At 41.5% G+C, this 24,710-nt stretch overlaps 1 protein-coding gene across 1 annotated transcript in view; it reads left to right on the top strand.

The window, feature by feature from the left end:
- The first annotated feature begins 580 nt into the window (after positions 1-580).
- Positions 581-24,710, top strand: part of ldlrad3 (low density lipoprotein receptor class A domain containing 3) — an 81,484-nt gene continuing 57,354 nt past the window's right edge. The window contains exon 1 of the mRNA XM_034588599.1: positions 581-1,364. Coding sequence (XP_034444490.1) covers positions 1,316-1,364 — 49 coding nt within the window. The 5' untranslated portion in view covers positions 581-1,315. The remainder of the gene's footprint in view (positions 1,365-24,710) is intronic.

Genomic DNA, 24,710 nt, shown 5'->3' with positions numbered 1-24,710 from the left:
TCGGCAGAATCTCTTCGGATACCAAATATTTTATACCGGACTGTATTTGTGTGCTAAATGAGAAAGAATTTCCCTGCTACTACAAACGATTCTGAAGTAGACTGGCTTCAATTAGACCAATTCATCTATGCTATATTATCTTGAAATTGAATGCTTTTTCTCGATATTTGAACTTTAGTCTCAACATCTGCGACTTTATTCTCAAATGATGAAAAAAGAAAGTCCTCTTCAATACCTCCACCAAGGAGGTAATGGTTTCCACCCTGTACATTTGTTTGTTGGTTGATTTCTTTGCCTCTGAGCAAAATTGATCACAAGACTCTGAGGAAGGCTGTGGTGTGGATCAGGGAAGAAACCATTAAATGTGTGGATCTGAATCAGGGGCAGATCCAGTAACTTTTACCCTCTTTTACCCTCTCAGAAAATTGGCATCTTTCAACACTTTCTCAGATAATAATTCATGGATCTTGATGAATACATGAGGCACCTTCAGGGAACTGATATCTGTGAATGTGTGAGATTTGGAAGGGGACTGTTTGGCTGTTTGGCTGTTTGGAAAATGAAATGGAAAACAAATCTTCTCACATTTTCTTCTCATGCCTGGTCCTGCTACGCTGTAACGATTATGTCTGTTGCTTCTTTAGATGGGTATTAACACTATTGTTTCAATAATCCCGTGCAAAACTGGATCAGTTAGTTCTGAACCTGGAGAAATGAAATCATAACTGTTCCTCACCCAGGCCAACATCATATTTTTCAATCATAAGAAAAAGTTTTGACCCTGATTTCACAGTTTACTTTAGCAAACCTGTCCCCAAGTTGTTTAAGTCTTCTCCTCTTCTTGCTTTAAATATGAAATAACAGTGCAGCCGTCTGATAACTTTGCTGTAACGGTGGAACTACTCGAACCCCGTGAACGGTCCCATGCCCGCAGTTTGAGACTGTCTGTCCCGGAGCGAGCGACCTCTGGTCTCCGGTTCTCTGCCTCCGACTCCGCCTCTCTCTCAGCTCCAGCACATGAGCGACCGTCTCCCCCGCCAGGCTGCCGCCACCCCGAAGCCCCTTCCAGCCCCAGCCCGCACAGCCTCCCCCCCGCAGCCCTTTCCCCTGAAAACCGGACTCCACTCGGCGGCCCCGACGCGAACCCGCGGCTCCCTCACGCCGAACGGACGCTACAGAGAAGGAAAGAGGAAAAAAAAGTTGTGGAAATTACAATAGGAAGGAGAAGTTTTTCCTCTTTTCGCCCCCAGTTTTGTGGCCCCGCGGCGGGGCAGGACAGCTCGGACAGGCCGGGGGGAGGCGGACCGGAGACCGTATGATGTGGATCTGGTACCTGCTACTTGGTTCCGGCTCGAGAACAGTTGGTAAGTTGGATTTTATTCGCAAAGTGGTGTTGTTGTGGCGGCGCGGACACGGGAGCACGGTGGGTTAGGAGGAAGAGGAGGAAGAGGAGGAGGAGGAGGAAGAGGGGGGCAAGCGTGAAATCTTTTCCGCGGCGGTGCGAGCTTCGATCCTCGGATTTATTCTGCCCGAGTTTGCTCAGAGTCTCTGGAACAAGTTCAATGGAGAGAAGTTTTCATTTCGACTGACGGGGGCCGTGTATTGTCTGGAAAGTGGGAGCTGGAGCAGCAGCTTCATACTTTTCCGTGCGTGTCCAAAGCACAGAAGTGGCTGCACGTCCTCTTCTCACCCAGGATATATATTTATATATATAATGTTCTTGTTACATACAGCCCTCCCGGCTTTATCCATCCACTGCCTGTTTGACCGGATCGAGGTTGTAGCCTCCTCCAGGCTCACTTATGACCGGGAGGTTGTGTTGTTGACAGGACAGTGTTGACAAGTCAATCTGGTCTCCGGCCCCGCCATGGCAGCTGTGGTGGCCCGGAGGTGGAAGCGTATACACGGTTCAACCAGCTGGCTCCTCCGTAACCCTCAAGTTTACTTAGCTTGGATTCTGCATCGGTGTCTGTTACTATCCACCACAGTGTGAAAAAGTTCTATTATGATTATAGTGACGAGAATTATCATGGTAATCGGTATTATCGCTGTATAAACAACAGTAATTTCCCCAATTTATATTGACATTATATACGTTATCAATAAAAATGATGATAGCATCTTCATTATTTATCGAAGGTCGACAACTTGCTGTTTTCAGTGAGCACGTTGAGCCCAAATATCAGAGTTGGGACAAAATATCAGCGTTTGTCAAACTCACGCAATTTGGCGTCAGTGGATGTTAGCATCTGCGTCTGCATCTTGGAGACTTGCTGACTTTGGTAGATATTGGAGAGTATCAACCCCAAATCATCACGGTAATTACGGTAATTAAAGATTTAAAGGTACAAATAATCGTTAGGAATCGTCACGAAACCGGAAATCGTTTCATCCCTACTATCTACAGGTCACAATTTGGTCGATTTTACATATCGTATGTTTAAGCTACGGTAGCAAGGTCCCGTCGATTCACATTATCGACCAATGACAAGCCAGTCTCAGCTGTCAATCATGATGTTTCACCCCATATTTTTAGCATTAAAAATAACTTAATAAAAGCAATCTTATCCGACTTACACTTGGACATCCACCAGTGTAATAAGAGCTGCCTTAAATGACAGAAACCATATTTGAGAAAAAACTATTATGTGTCTGTGCACTTTGACTATTTTGTTTGGTCCATGTTCCATCAACTAACATGGGTGAGACAGGGTTTCATGATCTACACTGAAGCCAGCCACCAGGGGGCGATCAAGCTGGTTTGGCTTCACTTTTGGGGAGCTGTCATGTTGTCCCTTTATTTACAGTCTGTGAGTGTAACAGAGGACAAGTTTTAATGACGTGTGGTGACCTAAACTGTACTCACATTTAGTTGTGTGAATCTTGTCTGAGCCAGTTATTGCAGGAAGTTAGTGTTTCTTCCACGTGGCCCAGGCACATACATAAAAGGCATTTTTGTCAATGGGAGTGAAGCATAAATATCATTATATTAGGTGTGGAGCAGAGTTCTATTGTTGGCTGCCAAACCCCCTCTTCATTCTTCTGCATTGAAAGAGCCTGTGCACATGATTGATGTCATAATATCACTGAAGGTTGCGTACTTAAGTACTGTTTATGTGTTGTCAGCCTTGAATAAAGTTGTACTTCAGTCTTGTATTAGCTCATACCCCCTGACCAGGGTAATAATCAACCAGAATGTGTGATGTATTGTGTCCAAGTCTGTATATCAGTTAGAATACAGCACAGATATTAGCAGCCTAAAATTGTCCTCTCACAGGACATTGCTGCTACTCTAGCCAACAATACTATTAGGCCTAAATTGAGTGTTCTGTCAGAATAATGTGAACTTAATTTGACATTAGGGTCTAACACGTTTCAAAATCTATTTTGGGTCCTGGGTGATACCTATTAAAATGATCCCAATATTGACATATGAAGATATGCCAATTGACACTGGCAGAATATCCACCCCACACTGAGTCAGTGCTATAAATAATACGACAAATGGAATATGCATTAACGGAGTAGAATATCCATTGTAGGTGAGATGTGTGCACAAGCCTCAGTGTTTTCTCCAAATATGCACTGTAAGAATAAATATTTTGCTACCTACACCTACGTAATTGCAACCTTGAATGTGGCAGATGCACAGATGTTATGTCTTCCACACACTTGTCCTCATGATAAGAATTTTCCAACAAATATAACAAAGGTGTCATTTAGACCCAAGGAATCATCACACTTAGGCTACATCCACATTACTAGGTATCAGTTTTCACTTTTAATTGCTACTACTACTACTACTACTACTACTACTACTACTACTACTACTGCTGCTGCTGCTACTAGAGCCTTCAAGCACCTAGAGTAGAGAACTTAGGAAATGCTGCTGTCATATTTTCTTTAACTCTAGGGCTACGTTGTTAGAAGAAAGGGACACATTGATAAACAATGATGCGGTCGCCCACATACGCTTCCTGGTTGTGTTTTATTGACTACTAGTGATGGATGCAAAGCATTTCCAACACTCTCTTTGAGTAACTTCCACCTCGTCGTCAGTCCAAGTAGAGAAATCCCTGCTCTTACCTATCATCATTGCAGATGCTTGTTTGTAGTATTCTCTGCAACAAAGAACCAACTGCAAAATAGACCGTCTGCTTCATGTTTATAGCTAAGCCCTGTGTACATGAGTGCTCATGTGATATGCATTTTTAGATGTGTTAGTACAGACACAGATTTCTTTTGGAGCTAAAAGTCTCGTCGTGATGGAAGTTGTTTTCATTTTAAAACGGTGTATTGAAATTAAAATGTCGTATGGATAGAACCTAATTTAGAGTCCTAAACACACTCAGCAGAATGTTTCCAGTACTCTTTTATGCAGTTTTGGTCATTTCCCAGCAATGTCTCAATAACTTGCACAGCTTCAGGTTTTCTAAGCAAATGTGCCCTGTACTTTCCCATAAATTTACAGCATTTGCTTCGGGTTAATATTTGCTTCTGGTTAATAAAAACTTTGTTCCCATGCATACACCCTCTGTTCCATACTTAGGAGTGAAGTAAAACACTGGGAGCGCTGGACCATTTCCGTACCCCTGCATTCTACTTGCCTTCAGAGATAAATTGGTCCTATGATGTAACATGAGCTTCAGCCACACAATCCACTGACAATAGAATGTTGCCGCGCTGTTACAAACAAGGCTTGTTGTTGGTAGAGTGGTGAGCAGCCTGGAAATATATTTAAGCTGGTCTGCTCAGCCACACACCAGGGGAATTATTGATATGAATAAATGGAAGTAGCAAGTCAGGAAGATGAATTAGCTTTGCATCGGTTATTTCCCACTACGCCCGAGGAAGATTATTGCTTGTTAAGGATTGGCATCGTGATATGTGTAAATGCCAACTTTAAAAAATGTTTGATTAGATTGCTCTGGTGCCCTGTGGTGCTGGGGTCAACTGTCTGTATGCGGATCTTCTACAGATATGTATGTGGTGGTCAAATATGATATATTCGTTTTCTTTACAAGCTTTTAAATTAGGTTTCTGCTTCATTTTGTCGTTGGTCCCTCAACAGATATATCAGTTCAGAATGCATGTCCTTGTCTGTCGCATTGAGCTTAAATGTGCGTATAACTGCATAGAGAGACAGCTCGGACATTTCCCTTTGATTTATATGCACTAATGAGATGCAGGACTCCAGCTTGTCTCCATGTGTTTAAGATTCAAAACTACTCATACGTTTGTATTAATATTATCTCCTGACTTTTCTCCCCCTTTCATGAATAAGTCAACTCACAGAGCTCTCAGAGCCCAAGTCTCGCTCTAGTGAGGAATTTTGGATGAAACCTATCAAGGTTAATATCCAAGATACTTTGTTTTCCCAGTGTGGTAAAAGTGTCTCCTCGACATAAATGTGTTCTTCATTACTCTGCCTGTGTTACCAGGCCATGCACACACACACACACAGGCTGGGTGGTAAGATATTTTAATTCATAACCAAAAACCTTTCAGCTCATTTCTCCCACTGAACAAAGGGACAGGATCTCATTGTCTCCAACTTATTGTGCTTTGTAATTTCTGTGCTGTGGCCTCTTCCCAGGGACCGGTCCAGTTGGACCAATAAACTGCTGTGTTTTTGTGCTTATCTTTGCGTGTCTTTGAAACAGGAAAGAAAGACAGAAGGAGAAAGAGTTGTTGACATGGTTGAAATGCTTCCAGCCATAGTTGAACAGAGAAGACCGGGGATTAAGGGCCAGTGTGGCTTTAGTTCCCAGAGTTGTTACACAAACCCACATGACTGGAGTCACGTTTCAGACCTCGGTAACAGCGCAGCATTAACTACTGTAAGCACGAATTGTATGGATTCTGTGTCAACATTTATCCGTCAAATGTAACTCCACATTAAACATGATCAGTAACTCATATTTTGTAGGATCTTTGACCATTATGTATAAATGATGTAGTGTTTATCTCTGTGTGGTATGTAGGTTAGCATATCTGATCTTTAAGCCATGTTGGAGAGGAAATGTTCCATGAAGTGTGGTTATATAGTGACATGTGGATTGAAGGAGACGTAAAGAAACAGAGAAGTTGGTTTGAACGGCTCCATGATCCTTAACACTTGGTTGACCCTAATAAAGTGGATCCATGCTATTTTCACAAAACATCCAAATGATCGCTTACTAGAAGGCTGTGCTGATTGGCCAAATTCTATCACATGTCTCGATCTTAGAGTGTCTTTCATGTGTAACGTACTTCAAGCGTGACCGTGCAATATGGCAGATGAAGAGCTAGTACTAACAAGGGGCTCGACATCAGTAGTGTGGCAGTGGTTCGGCATTGCAAAGCCAAATATTTCACAAAGCAAAGTTATCTCTAAACCTTATTGGGAAATGGTTGGAACTTCCGGAGTAAGTGATACGGCAAATCTATTCAACCACCTTGAAAGGAATCATCTGGAGAAACAAGAGTGTTTTATGCAGGTCAGTAAAACCCCATCATCTTTATCTCAAGTGGTCCAGAAACAACTTCCAACGTTGACAGTGCATTAGAGCAGTTGAATGAGCAATGTTCTCGCTTCTACTCTCTTTCCCTTCTCGCCCCCAGTGTTCCAATTTAATGTTTAAAAAAAAATGTATCACTGTGGGTGTGGGCCACGATGTTATTGACAGAAGATTGTTCCCTGTGTCATTGAGTCCAGGTAAATCAATGCCCGTCTCCCGATGTGTCTGCCGAATTATTCATGGTCTTTGAGCACTGATTTCCATCTTTCACAAAACAGTGACTTTGGTTTAAACCATATTTTGTGGTTACTGAACAATCAAAGTTGAAATTGTCAATTCAGAGTGTCTTTACAACTAATTGCTCAAAGATCACAAACCTGCTCAAATGTATGAGCTGGTAGGAATAATTCTTTAGTAGAAAAACATTCTACACACGGTGAGCTGTAGATTGCAAGCATTCAAATTGTCAAAGGGAAAAACACAATGCAGCGCCCAATTACATCTGAAAGTTGTGCATTTAAAATAATTGATGTATTTTTACTGCTGTGATAAATATCTGGTTCAGATGTAGTTTCAGATGCAGCCTCTGCACAGATCTGTATCATTTGAGAATGTGAAGTGTATTGTGTATTGTTCACACGATACATTGATCGGTGTATTGTTGAGTTTGGTCCAATGTTTTGAAGCTTGTGAAACGGTTGACCTTGAACTTGGTTACCTGTTATGATGATATAGTCTAGAAGTGGAGACCTTGAAGGATCCGAACCTTAAAAAGCGACTCAGCTATTAAGTTATGGATTATTTTGTTTAGAGCTTACACAGCACATTTGCTCGTTTTTGCGTGGCTCAGTCACCTTGGTTTCCCAAATTTTATCTTCTTCCATGGTGCCTCCTCAGAGAGGGAAACGACCCACTGTATGTCTCACTCGTGTTGCTTATCCTGCTGTCAGACAGGGAGCGGACCCTGGCAGGCTGACAGCTGGCTCCCCCGCTGTCCCCCATGATCAGCAGTCATTTGCTGTACTGTGTCTCTCAGCCGCTGCCACAGCCAGTGTGGACACTGACAGGCTATTTTCGTCTGAAATTCCAACATCCCTCTGTCAAACCAAACAAACGCCACCTTAAAGGTCAACAAAAACTGAGAGAGAAACAGAGATAACATCAGGCTAGCTGATCCTCGGTTTGTTGGTCGACCCATTTGAAAATATACAGGGGTATTATATATCGGGTGTTATTTATTTGTATCTTTATTTGACTTTGATTTGTCCCTTGAGATGTCCAATATGACTAAGGGTTTGAAAATGGATGTTTTCAAGAAACTCAAATGATCAACACTCACATAATATGTGCAATATGAAGATATATATTGTTTATTCTGCAAACCACTCTTTATGGCAATATGTTTTGCTTTGCATGAAGGAAACTTAACCAACAAGAAAAGGACTCCGACTTTCTTAGGCATTAAAGAGGAGCTACCTCTGTCTCACGGGTGTGGTTTGGGGATGAAAAAAAGAGATCAGACAGCAGCAGTGCTTTGCAAATTAAACTTCAGACCAGTCTGCACACCAGACTCAAACTCACCAAAACACTTATAACAACCTACACAAGAATCATGCCAAACAGTGCAGTAGAGAGCCACAAGAGTACAGTCAATTTCTCCAAAATCCCTGCACTCAGATGTTGTAAATTACATTTGCAGACATGGCTCCAATTTACACGCTCAAGAAAAGCTACTGAGAAACTCTTTGTATCATTATCTGGATATGAAAACACCTCTATAAGGAATCCAGGATATGATATTTTGGTTGCATAGCTGCACTGACTGATGGACAAATGAACAAATGAGTTACATTTAGGCAAAATAAATTGTTATTGATTAACTATGAAGAATATGTATTAGATACATGAAAACAAACAAGTAAAGTAATTTGCAGGCAGTGAGCAAAGCAAGATGGTGACTGTACAAAGCTCAACAGCTCAATTGTCCCTAATATCTTGTACATTCACAGATCATTCACTTTGAACAAGTGTTTCATCATTCATGCGTTGGAAGTCGTATTTGTCAGCTTCCAAAAGTCTGGTGATAATTATGCAGCAGCCTCATTTATAATTGTTCTGCTATAGTGATACAGCCCTGGCAGTTTCAGCATTCCAGAGAGTGGCCCAGCTCCATCTACTAGCTTAGGACCTCGTAATTAGATGCAATCATAGTAAACATTTTATTTTTACCAAACGTTTTTTTGATTGCAATCACATTGACGATTGCTTTCCATTTTTCTCTTGTTTGTGTGCCAAGTGTGATTACGCAAGCACTCAGTGTCATGCAAATTGTCTTAGCAATATAATGGAAACCTGTTTGTGGAAGTGTTGCGGCTAATGTATTTAACTGCTGAATTAGAATAATCTTTAGGATTACGGAGAGTTTTGGTGGAACTGCTTCTTTTCCACAACAACATGATTTAGTATTGTTCAATAGGTCATTGGGAGAGACTAAGTCCAGCACTCAATGCTGGCTAATGAAACAATCCTGCTGAAGCTGAAGGGAAACTCACAGTTATAATTGAGGTTACAGAGAGTGAAATTTCAGTAATGTGCCCACTGCTCTGAATCCCCTATCCTGAACATGGTGTAGCTGTATGTCTTATTCTGACAGATTCTTTTTCAGGTAATATTATCACCATGGAGACATTTGCATGCCTTTATGTGCCTTATTTCAGTAATATAATTCTGAGAGCAAGGGTATCTGGCGAGACTTAATAGATCGAGAGTAGAATGCAGGTAAAACCTCAGTTACTTAGAGGCCTACCCCTGTCGTCAGGAAAAAGTATATGGGAGAGATGTGACCTGCCCTTCTCTTTGCACCAGATTGAGATTTAGTTGACAGTGCCAATGGAATCCTCTTCCCCTATTATTGCGTGTTCACAGCCACCCGTTTGATTTAGCAGCCTCTCAGGTGAAATTCCAATCAAAGGACGTAAAAGCTATTATGCACTTGAAGCTACTCCTCCAGGCAAGCGCATAAATGAACAAATAAGATCAATCTCAACTCGGCTGACTTGAAATAATTGCCTATTTGTCACAATTAATTTCCGAGCTTTGACTCAAGACCCCTTGATATTTATATTGAATTTCCCATCATTACATACCTGAAAACCTGCTCATTAAGTGGAGCTGAATCCAAAGAATTAGTCAGTGTGTTAAATGGAAGATGAAAAGGGTCAAGACGGGCAGGGATAATTTCCCTGTCTGTTTGAGGCAGAAGAGGTGATGTGATGCAGACGGTGGAGGTTAATGTGTGAACAGGACATGACATCTGCCTCTTGATTCAAATGTGCACAGTCTTGATTCACCAGTGCTTCTTCTCTTTCTTCTCCTGCAGAGATTGTGCCTTTGAGTCACTGTGTATGTTCGTGTTTGTGCACTGTATGTGTAAGGTGCAGTGTGGATGCACAATATGCAAAAAGGGTAATCCTCTCTTGGACAGGGACCAGGGGAGGCGAGGCGATCATCTTCACAGGAACTAATCACCCGATCCCTCCTGCTGTTTACAGAAGCAGTCTCGCCAGCCAAAATCAAATGCAAAGCCCATGTTAATTGCCTTAATGCTGCCTCCCTGTCAACCATGGCTTGGCAGCAGCCCCCGGCACTAGGCCTTGTTCAATGAATACCAAAGACGCAAAGAAGTACACCTTATATTTGCATCAAATTTTTACCCACTTGTATTTGGCTCAGGAAGAGCAAAAGTGCGACAACTGGTGAAAGTAGGGGAACCAAAATCACAGAGAATAGGACCCAAATTCAATATATGACAAAGCAGACAGGACCTTCAACGGGGGAACAGACAGGATGTTGGCTGGGATCATGACACTGGGTAGCAGAGGCTCGGGGGTTGCAGGGAGACTCATGTTTCCTTCTTGGGGATTCAACCAATAGATATCTCAAAAAAAGGAGCCGTCAGGATCCGAGAGGAGCCTGGTTGGTTTGGCTATGCTGGAGGCTAGCAGGCAGGGATGTAGCATTAAGATGACTGATGGCTGGCTAGCAAGCTTAAGGCTTGACCACTGAAAGTTTGCAAACTAGGGTGCAGACAGGAGGCTAGCAGACAGGGGTGTCAAGAAAGTCCTGAATCCATTCAGGTGAGGAATTTCTCACCCATGGTTTCAAGAATGATTCTCTGCCTGCCTGCTTCAGTACAGTCTCTTTACAGTACAGTCTCTCCGCGGGACTGAGGCAAAGCAGAAAATAGGTCAGTGGTTTATTAACAAAAAGAAGAACAAAAGGCTTGGAAGGTGAGGCAGTAAGGCAGCAAGGCAGTACGAAAACAAATCCTTAAGGAAGAGGTGAGAATCCTAAAAAATCTACAAATAGCAGGCAAAAGGCAAGGCTAGGCAATTTTATTTATAAAGCACCTTTCATATACAGAGGTAGATTCAAGGTGCTGATAGGGTGACAATACAAGATAACATGAGGAACAAGGGCAAAAACAAGTACAACTAAGGTAAACACAACAGGGAACTGAATGGGACAAATACACGATTTAGTATAACATGAGGGCTAATTAACTAATGAGACAAAGGTGAATATCTCAAAAACTCTGAGACCTGGAGTAAAATGTAATTTACGTAATTTATGTGAAAATGAAATAGAGAAAAAGTAACTTGTCAGGACAGGATGACACGAGAAGGTACATGAATGGGTTGGCAAATGAAAGTGGAGGTTGGCTCGTTGTGGAGAGGGCAAAAGGTTCCGTCTTGGCTTAGGTCATTATGGTCAGGAACTATCTGTCTTGGTCTAGTGTGTCAGCGACGGTAATTGAGTCTGTCACTGTGCAGCCTGCTCTAATGAGGAGCTGCAGGCCTAAGATTTGACTAACTTCTTATATGCCCAGGATGATACGTCAGCCTGGCCATTCTGAGCCTAATGACTCCCAATACTTAATGAAGGATTGGTGGAATGTTCAAAGACTTGGACAGGGCTTTTGTGTTATTGTACTTGGGAGAGTTAGTGCACTCTGGAGGCTTGTTTAATGACATTACAAGGCTTTTGATGTCCTGTCGGTGCACTGCACCACTGATCAAAAGTGGTGGGTTATTTCTGTTTGTATTTAGGCCAGTGTTCCTTTAGGTTGAGTCTCTGTTATTGATTTGCGACAGATATATAATTTGCCATGCCATTAAGAATTCTACACAATATGAGAAGACAGCAGACCAATGAGTGCTCACTTTGTACATGTTTGCGTTAATAATGCTGAGTACTGCCAAATGCACTGACTGGGAATCTGATCTTTCAGATAACGCTGAATTCCCTGACAACTAAATAAACCAACCAAGAAACTAACAAATGGACAGAGGAAAAAACACAAATCATGTGGCAAAGGTTGCTGAAAAAAAAATCCTGTGCTTCCTTAATATCCACATGCTATTGAGGATGTTTGTGTCGACCACGCAGCTTCCACTAGAGTTGCAAGTGTCTTGTACACAAACCAGTTGTGCTGGAAAATAATTAATTTCAACCTCATGTGATTCTCATCTTGTCCATCTGTCCTGAAGGAACAGCACAGCAGCTGATAATAATGGATTATGATAGTTTCCTCCTTGACTGACCTCTGCAGCCACTCACACACTCCTACACACGCACGCACGCACGCACGCACGCACGCACACACACACACACACACACACACACACACACACAACATAAGACCACGCAGTGCAGTGGAGTGTTGCTTTTAACTCACCATCTTTTAGCTAAGCTCAGATCAGCAAACTAGCAGGTTTCTCTGTCAGAGCAGCCCCCTCCACTTCTACCTGCACCACTGCCCCTGTCTCCATCACTATAGATAGTACTGTTGTAGCAGTGGAGAGGAGAAATAAGGTGGATGGCACTGATGGCACTAACTGCTGCTGCAGACTGATGCATTTTTAATCATCTTTCTCAGCAAGGAAATTGACCAAAGGCCGTCAGAAACAATGAGTAGATGCTGATATTGACCCAGGGAAAGGGACATGGAGGCTTCAAGGCACCGTAGCCCTGACAGTGATTCTGTGGTACGGACATCACAAGTCCTGATCTTATGCAGAGAGATGGAAATGGCTTTCATCACAGGAGCCCGACTAGCATTATGAAGCTTTTTTCTCAATGCAGTGTGAGAGTACACTTTAGTCATTACCATGACAACATAAAGGTCTGGGGCTCTGTGTGTGAGTGGGTTTAACAGAATTATGGGTGTGAGTAATGCGGCCGATCTCTCAAAGGGGGAAGTGAAGCCGGATGACGCAGGCTTACCAGCCGAAAAGAATTAAGCGGCAGCCAGGAGAAAAGATGGTGGCCGTCGACGCTGCGAAACATGTCGAGGCAGATTTAGATGAGCAAATACCGTGCACACAAAAGCTAAAACACACAGTCAAACACAGAACGCACTGAATGACACAAATGAACGTCTCCCACGCAACCACACTCTGTCACGCAGAGGAAAGTGAAGAGCTTAACGGAGACTAGGAGTGAGATATCCATATTGTATGAACTCATCCCCGTGGCTGTAATTACCAGTTTGAAAAAAAGGTTCACCCAGTGCTCTCATGACCTTTCTCATTGGCGCTCATGTCTTTTTCTGCCATGTCACTTCTGCGTTGGCGTTTTTACAGATAGCACATGGACAAATCTTATTGAAACGACCTTTCGTCACAACATCAGCTGCCAACGATTCAAACACCCACTACATTCGAGCCAACAGATCCGTTTGACTTATTACCATTTTGACTCATTACCATTCAGTTCAGTAAATAGTATATTATACAGAGCAATACAGGGAGAGGAGACGGATGAAGAGAAAGAGACAGAGAGCACGGGGCAAGGTGGCACTCTATTCCCTCATCTGCATTCTGCCAAAACAAACATTTCTATTGTAATGGACCCCTGTCAGTTCCCCTTTACCCCCTTCCTCTAAGGTAGTGTCACTCTGTCTCTTCTCCCATTCACCTTGTGCTCTCTCTCTTTGTGTCTCGCTATCGCTCTCTTTGCCCTGCTGTTATTTTTTCTTTTTTTTTTGGCAGATAAAGTTAATTCCCACTGCTTTTCAACCCCTGCAGGGACTCCATGGCCTGGCTACACAATTAGGAGCTCATTACTTGCTAATACACAGACGAGAAGACAGACAAAAGGAAGTCTGTGCGTTTTTTTTTTGTCGTGAGCTCCCTGCTTCTCATTCTCTCTCTCTCTCTCTCTCTCTCTCTCTCTCTCCATATCCCCCCCCGGCACTATTTAAAGTAAAAGGGTGCAATTTCTCTGCTTTCCCTTTCACTTTCCTCTTCATCATACCCTCTGCTGCAGTACATCCTCTGCATAATGAACCTGTGTGTGCTAACAAGAATTAATAGTTCAATTTCCATCGCCAGAGCATCGTTCCTATTAAATTAAATGTACTCTCAACACATGTGACATTTGAGTTTCGAAAATGCCATTTTCTGGCTCATTTAGCAACAGGTAAGCTTAAGTGTTTCATGAATTCTGTTTACTTTGCTATTTCTTTTCTCCCTTTTTTCTTTGATGGTTTTATTCGCAGTTGTTTTCTTCCCATCATGTTCAGTGCTCAGGCTGTGTGACGAGAAGCAAACTGCACAAAACACGAGTCTTACAGGTGCAACATAAGGTCAGCTCTGGCAGCTTCCTTCCGTGCCACTGTCTGCTTCAATTCTCACTATCTGGCCGGCCCTGGCTCTGCGGAAATGCCAATTTTCTCGGTAAAGTGTCTCGTGGCGTGGCAGTCGGATGGAACCGTGTGCGCGCGCTGTTTACCGTTGTGTTGTGCAGCGGCCGACCACATGATGAAAGGGTTGCAGGGGAGTGTTGACATTTATTTTTTGTGTTGCCGAGGGGAGAAAGTGCAGAATCAAAATGAATGGGATAGATGTGTTTGTTTGACAGGGGAAGCAATTCCCTCTCAGATCTGATGGAGAATTCAAGCCTGTAAGAAGATATGAGTCTCACAGGTGTTGTTTGTACTCGGGCGCCCATCTCTGTGGTCACAGTCCGGCCATTCTCCCCCTTTTTTTCCTGTTTGTGTCAAGCAATAGGGCTTTTCTGTCCGATTTTGACTGGTGAGCAGCTTGCAAACAACAAAATCTTATTTTAGTCATCTTTTCCTCCTCATCCTTGTCCCCACCTCCATCAGCTCCTCTTTGTGAAGGTAATCCCAAGGTGATATTAATAGGCTGGGATGCTGTTGAAAATGCCACAGTCATCTCTGAGAGGATTAGATGGACAATTGCTTCTCTGAAACCCCAGCCAAGAAATGACAACAAAACAACTCTTGTAGAGTCACTGTGCAAGTAAGTCGCTTTTTGTGCCCTGAACTGTACTGTGCTGGCTTTTATGTCCTCAATACTGGGCTTCCACTGTAATACATTTGCTGTATGTTTTAATCTCCATTTTAATGAAGCGCAGATGGACTCATAAACAGCCAAAATAAACTGATGCGATGGGATTATAGGCTCAATGTGATGTGTGATCCCAGATTAATGGAGGAGCAATGTATGATTAATGGGACCTTGTTTTGCCGAGCCAGGCTAATTTGAGCAGCCACCGTTCTAAAGTACCTAAGGTGGTGTAAGGCAGTCATTTCAAGGCTTATTTGATAAAGGAGAGGCCGCTAAATGAATGCATAATAATAAGGCAGAGGCTAATGAAATAACCAGTGTTGTGCTCAAGTTGCCAGAGAGCTGTGTGTGCTTATTTGTTTGCAACGTGTGCATGTTTACGTTTCCAATAACCTCTATGGATGCATACATAAGGACACAGAAATAGCTCCAGGAAATAATTACTTAAACAGACAACTGTACATTGTGTCATACAAACAAACGCATATATATATATATATTAGAGCCCGAGTGATATGGATTTTTGGTGAGCCAATGTCAATATCAGGGAGTTAATATATATATATATTGATATTTTACAGTTTAATCATAAACTTGATGATAAATTACTATGCATAAAAATAAAAAGATAACCAAATATAGATAAACAAACTCGAGAAAAGAAACATGTAAACATCAGCACATCTTTAATGTATATTAGTTCCACCCAGATAAAATAAATCTCTTCTTCACTGCTGCTCCAAAACAGCAGTTGTGCTGCACTGCAGCGACTCGTAAAAACAGTTTTTAGAGCGACAAAGAAGTGATTTCCTGTGGTGTAGCATTAGCCAGAGGAAGCTAATACGTCGCCAATTTGGCAGTTTCATGATGGAAAGTCCCACAAATAAAACAATGACATGTGCCATATGCAAGACTTCAGTTTTGATGGGTAGCACTTGTATTGCCAATTACAACACTGGCTATCTCATAAAGCTTCTGAAGAACCATCAGATGAAAGATCATGAGGAGTTCACCTGAGCCAGGTCATACAACTATGATGGAAATCATCACTTCCATACAGGGCTAGTAGAATACAGCTAATAAAATATGTTATCAGTTTAAATTTTTTCAAATTCACTGGTGGTCCAGGTAAGATGACAGGGAAGAGGACACATATCTGTGAATGGTTCATGGTTTGGCCGACTGATAAATCTGTCAGGCTTGAATATGTCCTTTACCTTTTTGCACACTTAACTCTTAAAAAGCAACCATTAATAGTACATTACATTACATTACATTTAGCTGACACTTTTATCCAAAGCGATTTCCAATAAGTGCATTCAACCATGAGGGTACAAACCCAGAACAACAACAATCAAGTAAGTAATAGTAGATTGAAAAATTCGAAATAAATTATAAATCTAAACATACAGACGTCGTTTAATATTTCATAATATAAATGATACTTCCACTGACCCTGAATAATATATTATATATCATATAATATATATGTATGTATGTATTATATTAACCAACTGTTTCAATTGAGTCTTTGAAATCTGCACATTCAGCAACTGGTCTTTGTTCAAAATCCACAGTGTTTCTCTCATAGTCTCTTTATGGTATTTTCTTCCCCTCTCACTCTGGTGCTATTTCAGACCACATGTGCTTTATCAATAATGCAGCGGCTTTAACAAGGCTGAGGCTTTTAAGAGGGTATGTCAGTGCCCCTCCCGTCTAGATGCCTGCTAGACTCTGGGTGGCCACATCCTCGTGGAGAAGTCTTTAGATTTTGTGCTGAAACCAGAAATAACCCCCCCGTTAGCCGGCATTTTCGAATAAATTTTTATCACCATCAAGGCGTTTTCTTTTGAACCCCAACAATGTTGGAAAGCACTTCATACTGGTAGGGCAAGAAGTCACTGTGTTGCCAGGGATGCAAAGAGCTGAGCACTGACTGCATAGCTGTAGGTGTAGATGAACTAAAGCAAGAAAGGAAACATCGCTCTATTAACTTCGTATTCTACTTGAACATATTTTGTTTGCATTTCTATGCAGACAACAGAAGACCCCAGAAAGCCTCATGCTACACTGTCAGTGAACTATCTTTTCAGGCGAAACCCAAGCGGTGCAGCCTGCCTAATTTTGTGTGTGTGTGTGTGTGTACGTCTGTGTGTGTGTGTGTGTGTGTGTGTGTGTGTGTGTGTACGTGTGTGTGTGTGTGTGTGTGTGTGTGTGTGTGTGTGTGTGTGTGTGTGTGTGTGTGTGTCTGTGTCTGTCTGTGTTTGTATTAGTTACGAGGGGGACTTGAAGAATAGAGGGTGTTAGTTTTCTGACTGATGCGAAGATGCCATAGGAGGTTAGAAATCCTTGATACTGCCATGTTGACTAAAATGTTTGATGTGAGTCTTGGAGAAAAGATGCAGTGCAGAGACAATAAAATAGCATCTTTATAACAAGCAATGACTGGAAAATGACTGTTCTGATGTACCCATATTATCCCATATGTGCAGCTGTGGCTCAGGAGGTAGAGCGGGTCATCCACTAACCAGAAGGTCGGCGTTTCAATCCCAGGCTCTCCCATTCTATGTATCCTTGGGCAAGATACTGATCCCCAAATGGCCTCTATGTGCCGACAGTGTATGAGTGATGTGTGATGAAGGGCTGCACATAGAAGCACTGTATGAATGTGTGCGTAAATAGGTGAATGGAAAAACTACTGCTTCGAGTGGTCATCAAGATTTATTCGTTCACATATTGTGCATCACTGTTAACAAACTAAAATGGTTGCTAACATAGGAAAAAACATTAAAAATATAGATATCATACAACCTATAGCTCCTCTGTCTTCCATTAAATACAATTTACAGTACGAACACGAAACTTTAGTGAGAGTCTGTAGAAGAGTAAGAGTAGTAGAGTATAAGAGTATTATGTTCTTCCTCCCACAAGGGTAATGCTTTAAAAGTTAAAGTTAAGAAAGACAAAAGAGTTAATACTAAGTCCACAAGCCAAACAATAGCCTCATAATCTGCTGCATGGATGGTGACTAATCCTCCTTTAGCTTAATGGAGAGGACAAGCTCCATTGTTTGTTCCTCAAATGAAAGCAATGGAACTCGGGTGATGCCACAACCTGTGGGAGCCGACCGCTACTGCGGCTGATGATGTTGAACATGAACCACTCTCTCTTTCTGAGTTTGACATTAAAGACTTTTATAGATTTGGTCTGTCAGTCCGTGGTTTTGGGACCTCATGGGCTCTAATTCCTTTTCCAGTGGTTGTGGAGCTGTCAGTGATCCGCCTGGTCGTTTTGATCTGGTCCTGACAAGCTGTTTCATTTCGGCCACACAAAGTGTGACCCAGAGTTGTGGTTGGGGAATATTTCATCAAATTTTTGTCATTTTTAAGCTTTTAAATTTGGATTAAACACAGAGATGGCCTCAGTTATTTTATTTGGTCAAAATCCCCTTCAGGGACGTTTAAATACTCATCACTGAGTAATATTTTGGCTGATATGTTTTCCTCCATAAAACGTATTCAATAAACTGCTGCAAAGGATTGAAATGAAATCTACCCCCTAGTCCTCATCTAAAATTCAAAAATCTATGAATATGCAAACTTAGGGATGTCTCTGGGTGCCGTGGCGTACTGCGTCACACCAACTCCGTGAGTGGGTGGAGATATTTTCAGTTTCTCCAGGATGTTGGAACAGTATATGTATGTACGGAATTGTTCATGCCATTAGTAGTGGAAACAAATGTGTGCAGCTTAGAAAGCATGGTTGTGTTTTGTCGTTTGAACATTTTAAATTCCAGGGGGATAATGGCACTACACTGCCACTGACTAATGATGGAGGATTCTTACACTTTATTTTACTCTCTTATGCATTTTTCATGGCGCGATTGTTTAACTTTCTATCTTATGTACCTCCCCCGCTCTGTTTATACCTCTGTGACTCTGTGCGTGTGTGTATAGTACCCTGACTAAAATAAAATGTATGAATGATGCAGACATTTCCATTTCACAGGAAACCTCTACTTCTATGTCAAACAGAAAGGAAACTGATATATGACTGTACTATACCAATAAGCAACATCTGGTTCACCTACAGTATAGAGAGTGTGAGTGCTTTTTTGTTAAGTTTTGTTTTAGTCAAACATCATGTTGCCTTTCACAGGGTGATCTCAGAGACACACAGGAGAGCCCAACAGACATGGATCTCCCAATACCCATATTTTAAAAAATGTGGTAATGATTCCTAATATGTTATAATCAAACCCTTGTGACAAAGAAATCTAAATGAGGTTTAATATTTAACATTTAACTATAAACATTGTTAATAGCTATAAATTAAAAGAAAACACAAATAAATATATAAACAACTCAAATAAATATGTGTAAATATGAATGCAGAACTTTTTTGTATTTTTCATTCTGTAAAATAAAAGTTTCTATATAGGCAAACATAAATTCAGACACTGACGTGTTAGGGAAAGGCTCATGTTGGCCGTTTTATATCGGCCACTTGATAAATCGCTCAGGCTCTAGCATAGATTTCATTAATGTCACACTGGTATTGGATCAAGCATTCACTAATAAGCTTGAGATGGAACCAGCCCTTCAGATGAACAGCAACATTATAGATATTTTCTCTGTCACCAAAATCATCCCACTTGTCCTTTGTCAAAAAGTTGTAGAAATCTACTGGTGTTATTAGTCTTACGTGAGCCTACATTATATTATGACTTCGAAAAATCTATCCTCAAGGTGTTTTACAAATTGACTTTAGCTGTCCCCAGTAAATGAAAAAAGATGATATTCAGATAAAAGATCGATACATGTCTCCATTAGCAATCTAAAAGAGCCTGCAGCTTTAGATGTGATTTACAATGACAAACCACGCAGCTGTTTCACAATTTCATTTTCTCAATTTTAGGATAGAACTAATTAGGATTACATAACAGACTTTGCTCACTACAACCACTTCAAATAAAACTCTTCCACAGGCAAAGAGGATTTAGAGGTTGAGAGATTTGATGATCAGTGATGTCTTTATAGTGATTACCAATTTTATTAATTGGATCCTTTTGTGGTGACAGAATTAATCATTGTATTACATGTCATTTGGCAGATGCTTTTATCCAGAGCGACTTACAATTAGATTCAACATCTATGAGGGACCATCTAGGGTTTCTCTTCAAATTTAGATTTTGTTTGGAGAACGTCACCACTGACAGTGATGTGACCAGACCCACTAGAAAAAATATGTCTCACTGTGTCGAGATTGTTGTTCACACTCAATTCACTCCTGCTTGTACAGGTGTTACAGAGTGGTGGTTTCTTCTCTCGCGAATATCTTTGATATGCTCTGACGTCAACATGCATAGAGCACACAAACCAACAGCAGCCGGGTTTGTGTGCCATGCAAATGACAGAAAATATTCACAGTGACACAAGGAAATTAATGATAGACACAATTAAAAAATATACTTCTATTGTCACTCAATATATATCATCATCCGCACAGTCCTAGGATGCAGTTAAGTTTAGTCTTCTGTGATGTTGACGTCAGAAGTGTATCAGAGGAATATGGACCAGGGAAGATGTTAGCTTTTTCCTGGCCTCTCATATCCACGTTTCTCCGCTCTGGGAACAACAGAGGCTGTTGCAATAAGACTGACTCACATCAACACCCTTACTGTTATTCCCTTTTAGGGAGGTCTTATTTTGGGAGTTTTTGCAGCACAGTAAAATCTACAATGAAAGATATGGCCTACATTCACACACCATGGTATAAACATACACAGCTTTGCATTATAAAAGGGAGTCAGCCTTGTGCATACATGGAAATTGGAACATGTGGTATTGTGAATACATGACAAATGAAAGCATTGGTCTAAAATGACTGAAAGAAGTTATGCAGGGAGTGTGAGCATTATTCCACTGTACCAACAATAGCGTGTGTGAGTTTAATAAAGAATTAGGGATCAAACATGTAAATGTGTAATAAGAATATTTTCAAAAAGATTGAAAACAGCTTAGTGATTTAAATGAGCTTATGAACACCACATGAAAACTGGAGAGGTATGCCAAACACTTTCTTGCACTAAATCAGGATTGTTAAGCGGATCGGTACCAAACTGTGTAAACACAACATCTCATCTCAACTCCATAAACACCAAAGTTACATATTATTGGATCTGCACAAATTTTTAATGAGCTCTTCCCATCCCCTCCACAAAGTTCAGTAAAAATCAATACCTTTTTGAATATTCCTGACCGACACGGGTGATTATATGATGCCCTTGGTGGAGGTTTATGTAATTCATTTTCAAGGTAGTTTATAGAATAGCCAATCACATCATCAGATGGTACTGTGCTATTTTCTACATGGATTAATATTAAGTGTTTGCCTTCAAGGTTTTAAAATCTGCACAATGATTTGAATTTTCACTTTTCTTTAAGGCTGATTGCATTATTCATTCTCATAATAGGCTTTTGTTTTTGTATCTTCTCATTCGGGTCGACTCTGATGTGGGTTATTTAATAAGTGATTGAAATGATCAAAGCATGCATGAGCATTTTATAAATGATAACAAACCAACTTTACCTGCAGCTTTTTAGCGAATAATCAATATAGACAGTGGAAGGAAGAAATAGCTTACCGGCTAACTGGCTAGCAGTGTGTTTTTTCTTCGTCATCAGATGCTAAAGGGGATGAGTTATTTTGCCCGTACCTGCCTTATGCCCCCCCGATTCCTCCCAGGAAACGGTTTCTGTGTGGCCGTCAGAGGCTGAAAAAGGCAAAACAATAACTGAAAGAGGCAGAGGCCAAATTGTATCCGGTGTCACATTCTGTTTGTTGACTGTTTCCTTGCATGACTGCTCTTTTCTTAATCTTTGCCCATTAAGGCCCTGCCTGCTCTGTTGATCTGAGCTTATGCTGTCCTGCCTCTTTGTCTGTCTGTCCGTAGGGTGTCTTTAATTAATGCAGACCAGGTTCTTTACACTTGTGCTTATTTATACTGGGCGCTTCAGTGAGCGCGTTTCCTCCTTTCTGGGAAGCTCTCTCTTTCTCTTTCCACCACACACACACACAATGAAAGAGACAGCCAACTCTCCCCCACTCCCCTGCTGCTCTCCTCACAGCCAGTATAGCCAGCCTATTAAGGGTATGTGTGTAATTGAAAAATAAGTTTCTATCCTTGAACCTGAAGACGTTGATTTTCATTCCAAGCGAGGCTGTATCGATTCTCTCCTCCTTTATCCTCAAACGTGAGCTCACCTGCTTGCACTGACATCTTCTGTACTTTCTCTTCCTCAGCTTCAAACAGAATTTCACATTGTTCACTTGAGCATGGCGGTGTATTATTGAGGAGCCAAACCTGACATGAAGAGATGGTTGACGGAAATTTGGGAATATCCGTATTGTTTTTCCTCAGGAGAGCTCTGCAGCATTGTAATCCTATAAACAATTTATTGCGATGCCTCATCCACAGCCTTGGTATAACTTTCACTTCTCACTCGTAAAAATCTATTTTTGGGGCTGTTTCAATCTTGGCTGCAACCTTTCACCTTGGGTTAATCAATGCAGGTCAGATACCTAACTCTGCTGGAGAAGATGGGGTTTAGGGAGCAGCAGCTGCGCCAAAAGTCTTCTCAGATACAGATACACTGACCTTCAGAGCTCAGGGTGTAGAAGTTGCTTGGGACACTTAGGAATCTGAGAGCAGAATATGTTCCTATCCGTGTCTCTGTTTCTTTTTTAATTACCTCTCTAATTTGTTCTCCCTTAATTTCCCCATGTTCAGCTGGACCTTGATCTCTCTTCGTCATTTTTCCTCTTCATCTTCTCATCTTTTTTCCCCCTATTTCCCTTAGTGAGCTTTCACACTTTTCTTATATTCCTTGTTGCATCTCTCTTGGCCTTTCTTTCCCGACAACACACCACTTTTCACCATCGCCCTAATGAGTACTGCTGCACAACCCGAGGCCTCGACATTCCCCATAGGGCTTTAAAGGGGATACACGCTTTGGGATTTATTAAATGTTCAATACCCCCTGTAGAGAGTCATATAGATTTTATTGCCAAATTAACTGCCCAGTGTTGGCATGGTGTGCTGACATCTGGTATGAAAATATTCATAAGACTTGGGAGACAGTGAGCTGCTGGACCATAGGCTGTTTGCTTGGCCTGTCTTTGCATATGCAGAGAATTGCTTAGGGTGCACTGAAGTCTCCAGGCCTTTAAAAATCTTAGAATAAAAGTTGGAAGCTTCCCATTTGTGCACTGACTGAACGTGAATGTAAATTTTTGTATGCATTATTTATTTTGTATGATAAAAGTTTTCATAGCGGCACATGTCGGTAGCTCAGGTCAAAAGCTTTACAAGGTACGTTTATAGTCACCCTCCACTCAAACATAAATGTGTTTGGCTCATACCAGCTTCACTTGGGTGTTAGACCCTCACTGTCATATATCACAAAGGATAAGGGATCTGTAGAGTTTGCTGCTAATGGTGGGAATGTTCTCTGTGCTCTTCTAAAATGTGGGTTGTTGTGGACATGTAAGCATCATTTCCTAACATCACAGTTTGTTTGGAAGCCAGTGTGCTCAATCAAATAAGAGAAATATTGTGTGTGTGTGTGTGTGTGTGTGTGTGTCTGTGTGTGTGCGTGTGTGTGAGAAGGGGGTGGACTGTCATGGGAATTTTAAAGTCAAGCACAAATCATACAGTTGTCTCTCTGGTAAGTTTAATTTACACCTGCAGGTGGGCTCACCCCACACAGCCACCTAGTGTGACGTGTATAGAATGAGCACAGAGCACAGGAGAATCACTTCATTTATACAATCAGAAGCCCCTCCCCGCGAGGAGCCAAAAGGTATTCTTCAGCCTCTTGATGTCTGACCAGGTTGGGCAGAGTTCCTGTCTCAGATCTCCGTCTCAGCCCCCTGGTGTGCCTTTCTGGTGTGAGACAATCTGTCTCCGAGATCCCCTATCTAGATCTACAACATCAAAAGACTCAAGTCCTGTATACAATGCAGAGTTCCCCTCACCCATCTCTATCAGACACACTAAGTAACCCCTGCAGTGAAGCATTTGCTAAGACACACATGTGAGGGCCATAAACACTTATAGTCCCCTCTGCAACTCTTGTAAGTCACAGAAACACATTTGTTATCTACTTCTTCTAAATACATATCTGTTCTTCTATTAAACATTACACAAATGCAAATCTGCCATTACAATTCCCCCTTTGAGCCTAAAAGGCTCAATATCCTTTATACATCTTTATACCATCTCATCATCCTGGAAGGGAAACATCCCGGATAGATGAGTTTCAGGAAGTTGAACATATCGTCCAATCATAGACTTGATTAAGGAAATAACCATAGTCTTAAACTCAAAAGACAATACAACAGTTCAACAACACTAGTACACACATGAAAATTCAAATAGGTTTCAACAAACTTCAATAACATATTTTGCAATCATTCAAAAGTAGGCGTGACCATCAATTCCGCCCTTCAGGAATCTGAGTGTCCTTGTTCTTTCTCTGGACAATAGGTCATTTAAAAATTTGAAACGATATGCATCATATTGTCAAAAATGTTCACTGTGTATGTGCCACAATTCGTCCTGATTATGTGACAAACACCTTCTTGGCTAGCATCTTTTCTCAAAGCCTTTCTGTGATGCAGAGTCATTCCTGACCCTAGATAGTGGGAGAAAGAGTTGGAAACCCAGCCCCCCTCTAAAGATGTTAATCTTCCATCTCCAGAGCAAACTCATCTGTTTGTGTGTGTTCTTCACAGTGCTCCCCCCCCGGGGCAAGTCCTCCAAAACCTTTCA

The sequence above is a fragment of the Hippoglossus hippoglossus genome, chromosome 6 (genome assembly GCF_009819705.1).
Source record: "Hippoglossus hippoglossus isolate fHipHip1 chromosome 6, fHipHip1.pri, whole genome shotgun sequence".
Lineage (NCBI taxonomy): Eukaryota > Metazoa > Chordata > Actinopteri > Pleuronectiformes > Pleuronectidae > Hippoglossus > Hippoglossus hippoglossus.
This window is presented reverse-complemented; position numbering and strand designations above follow the sequence as displayed.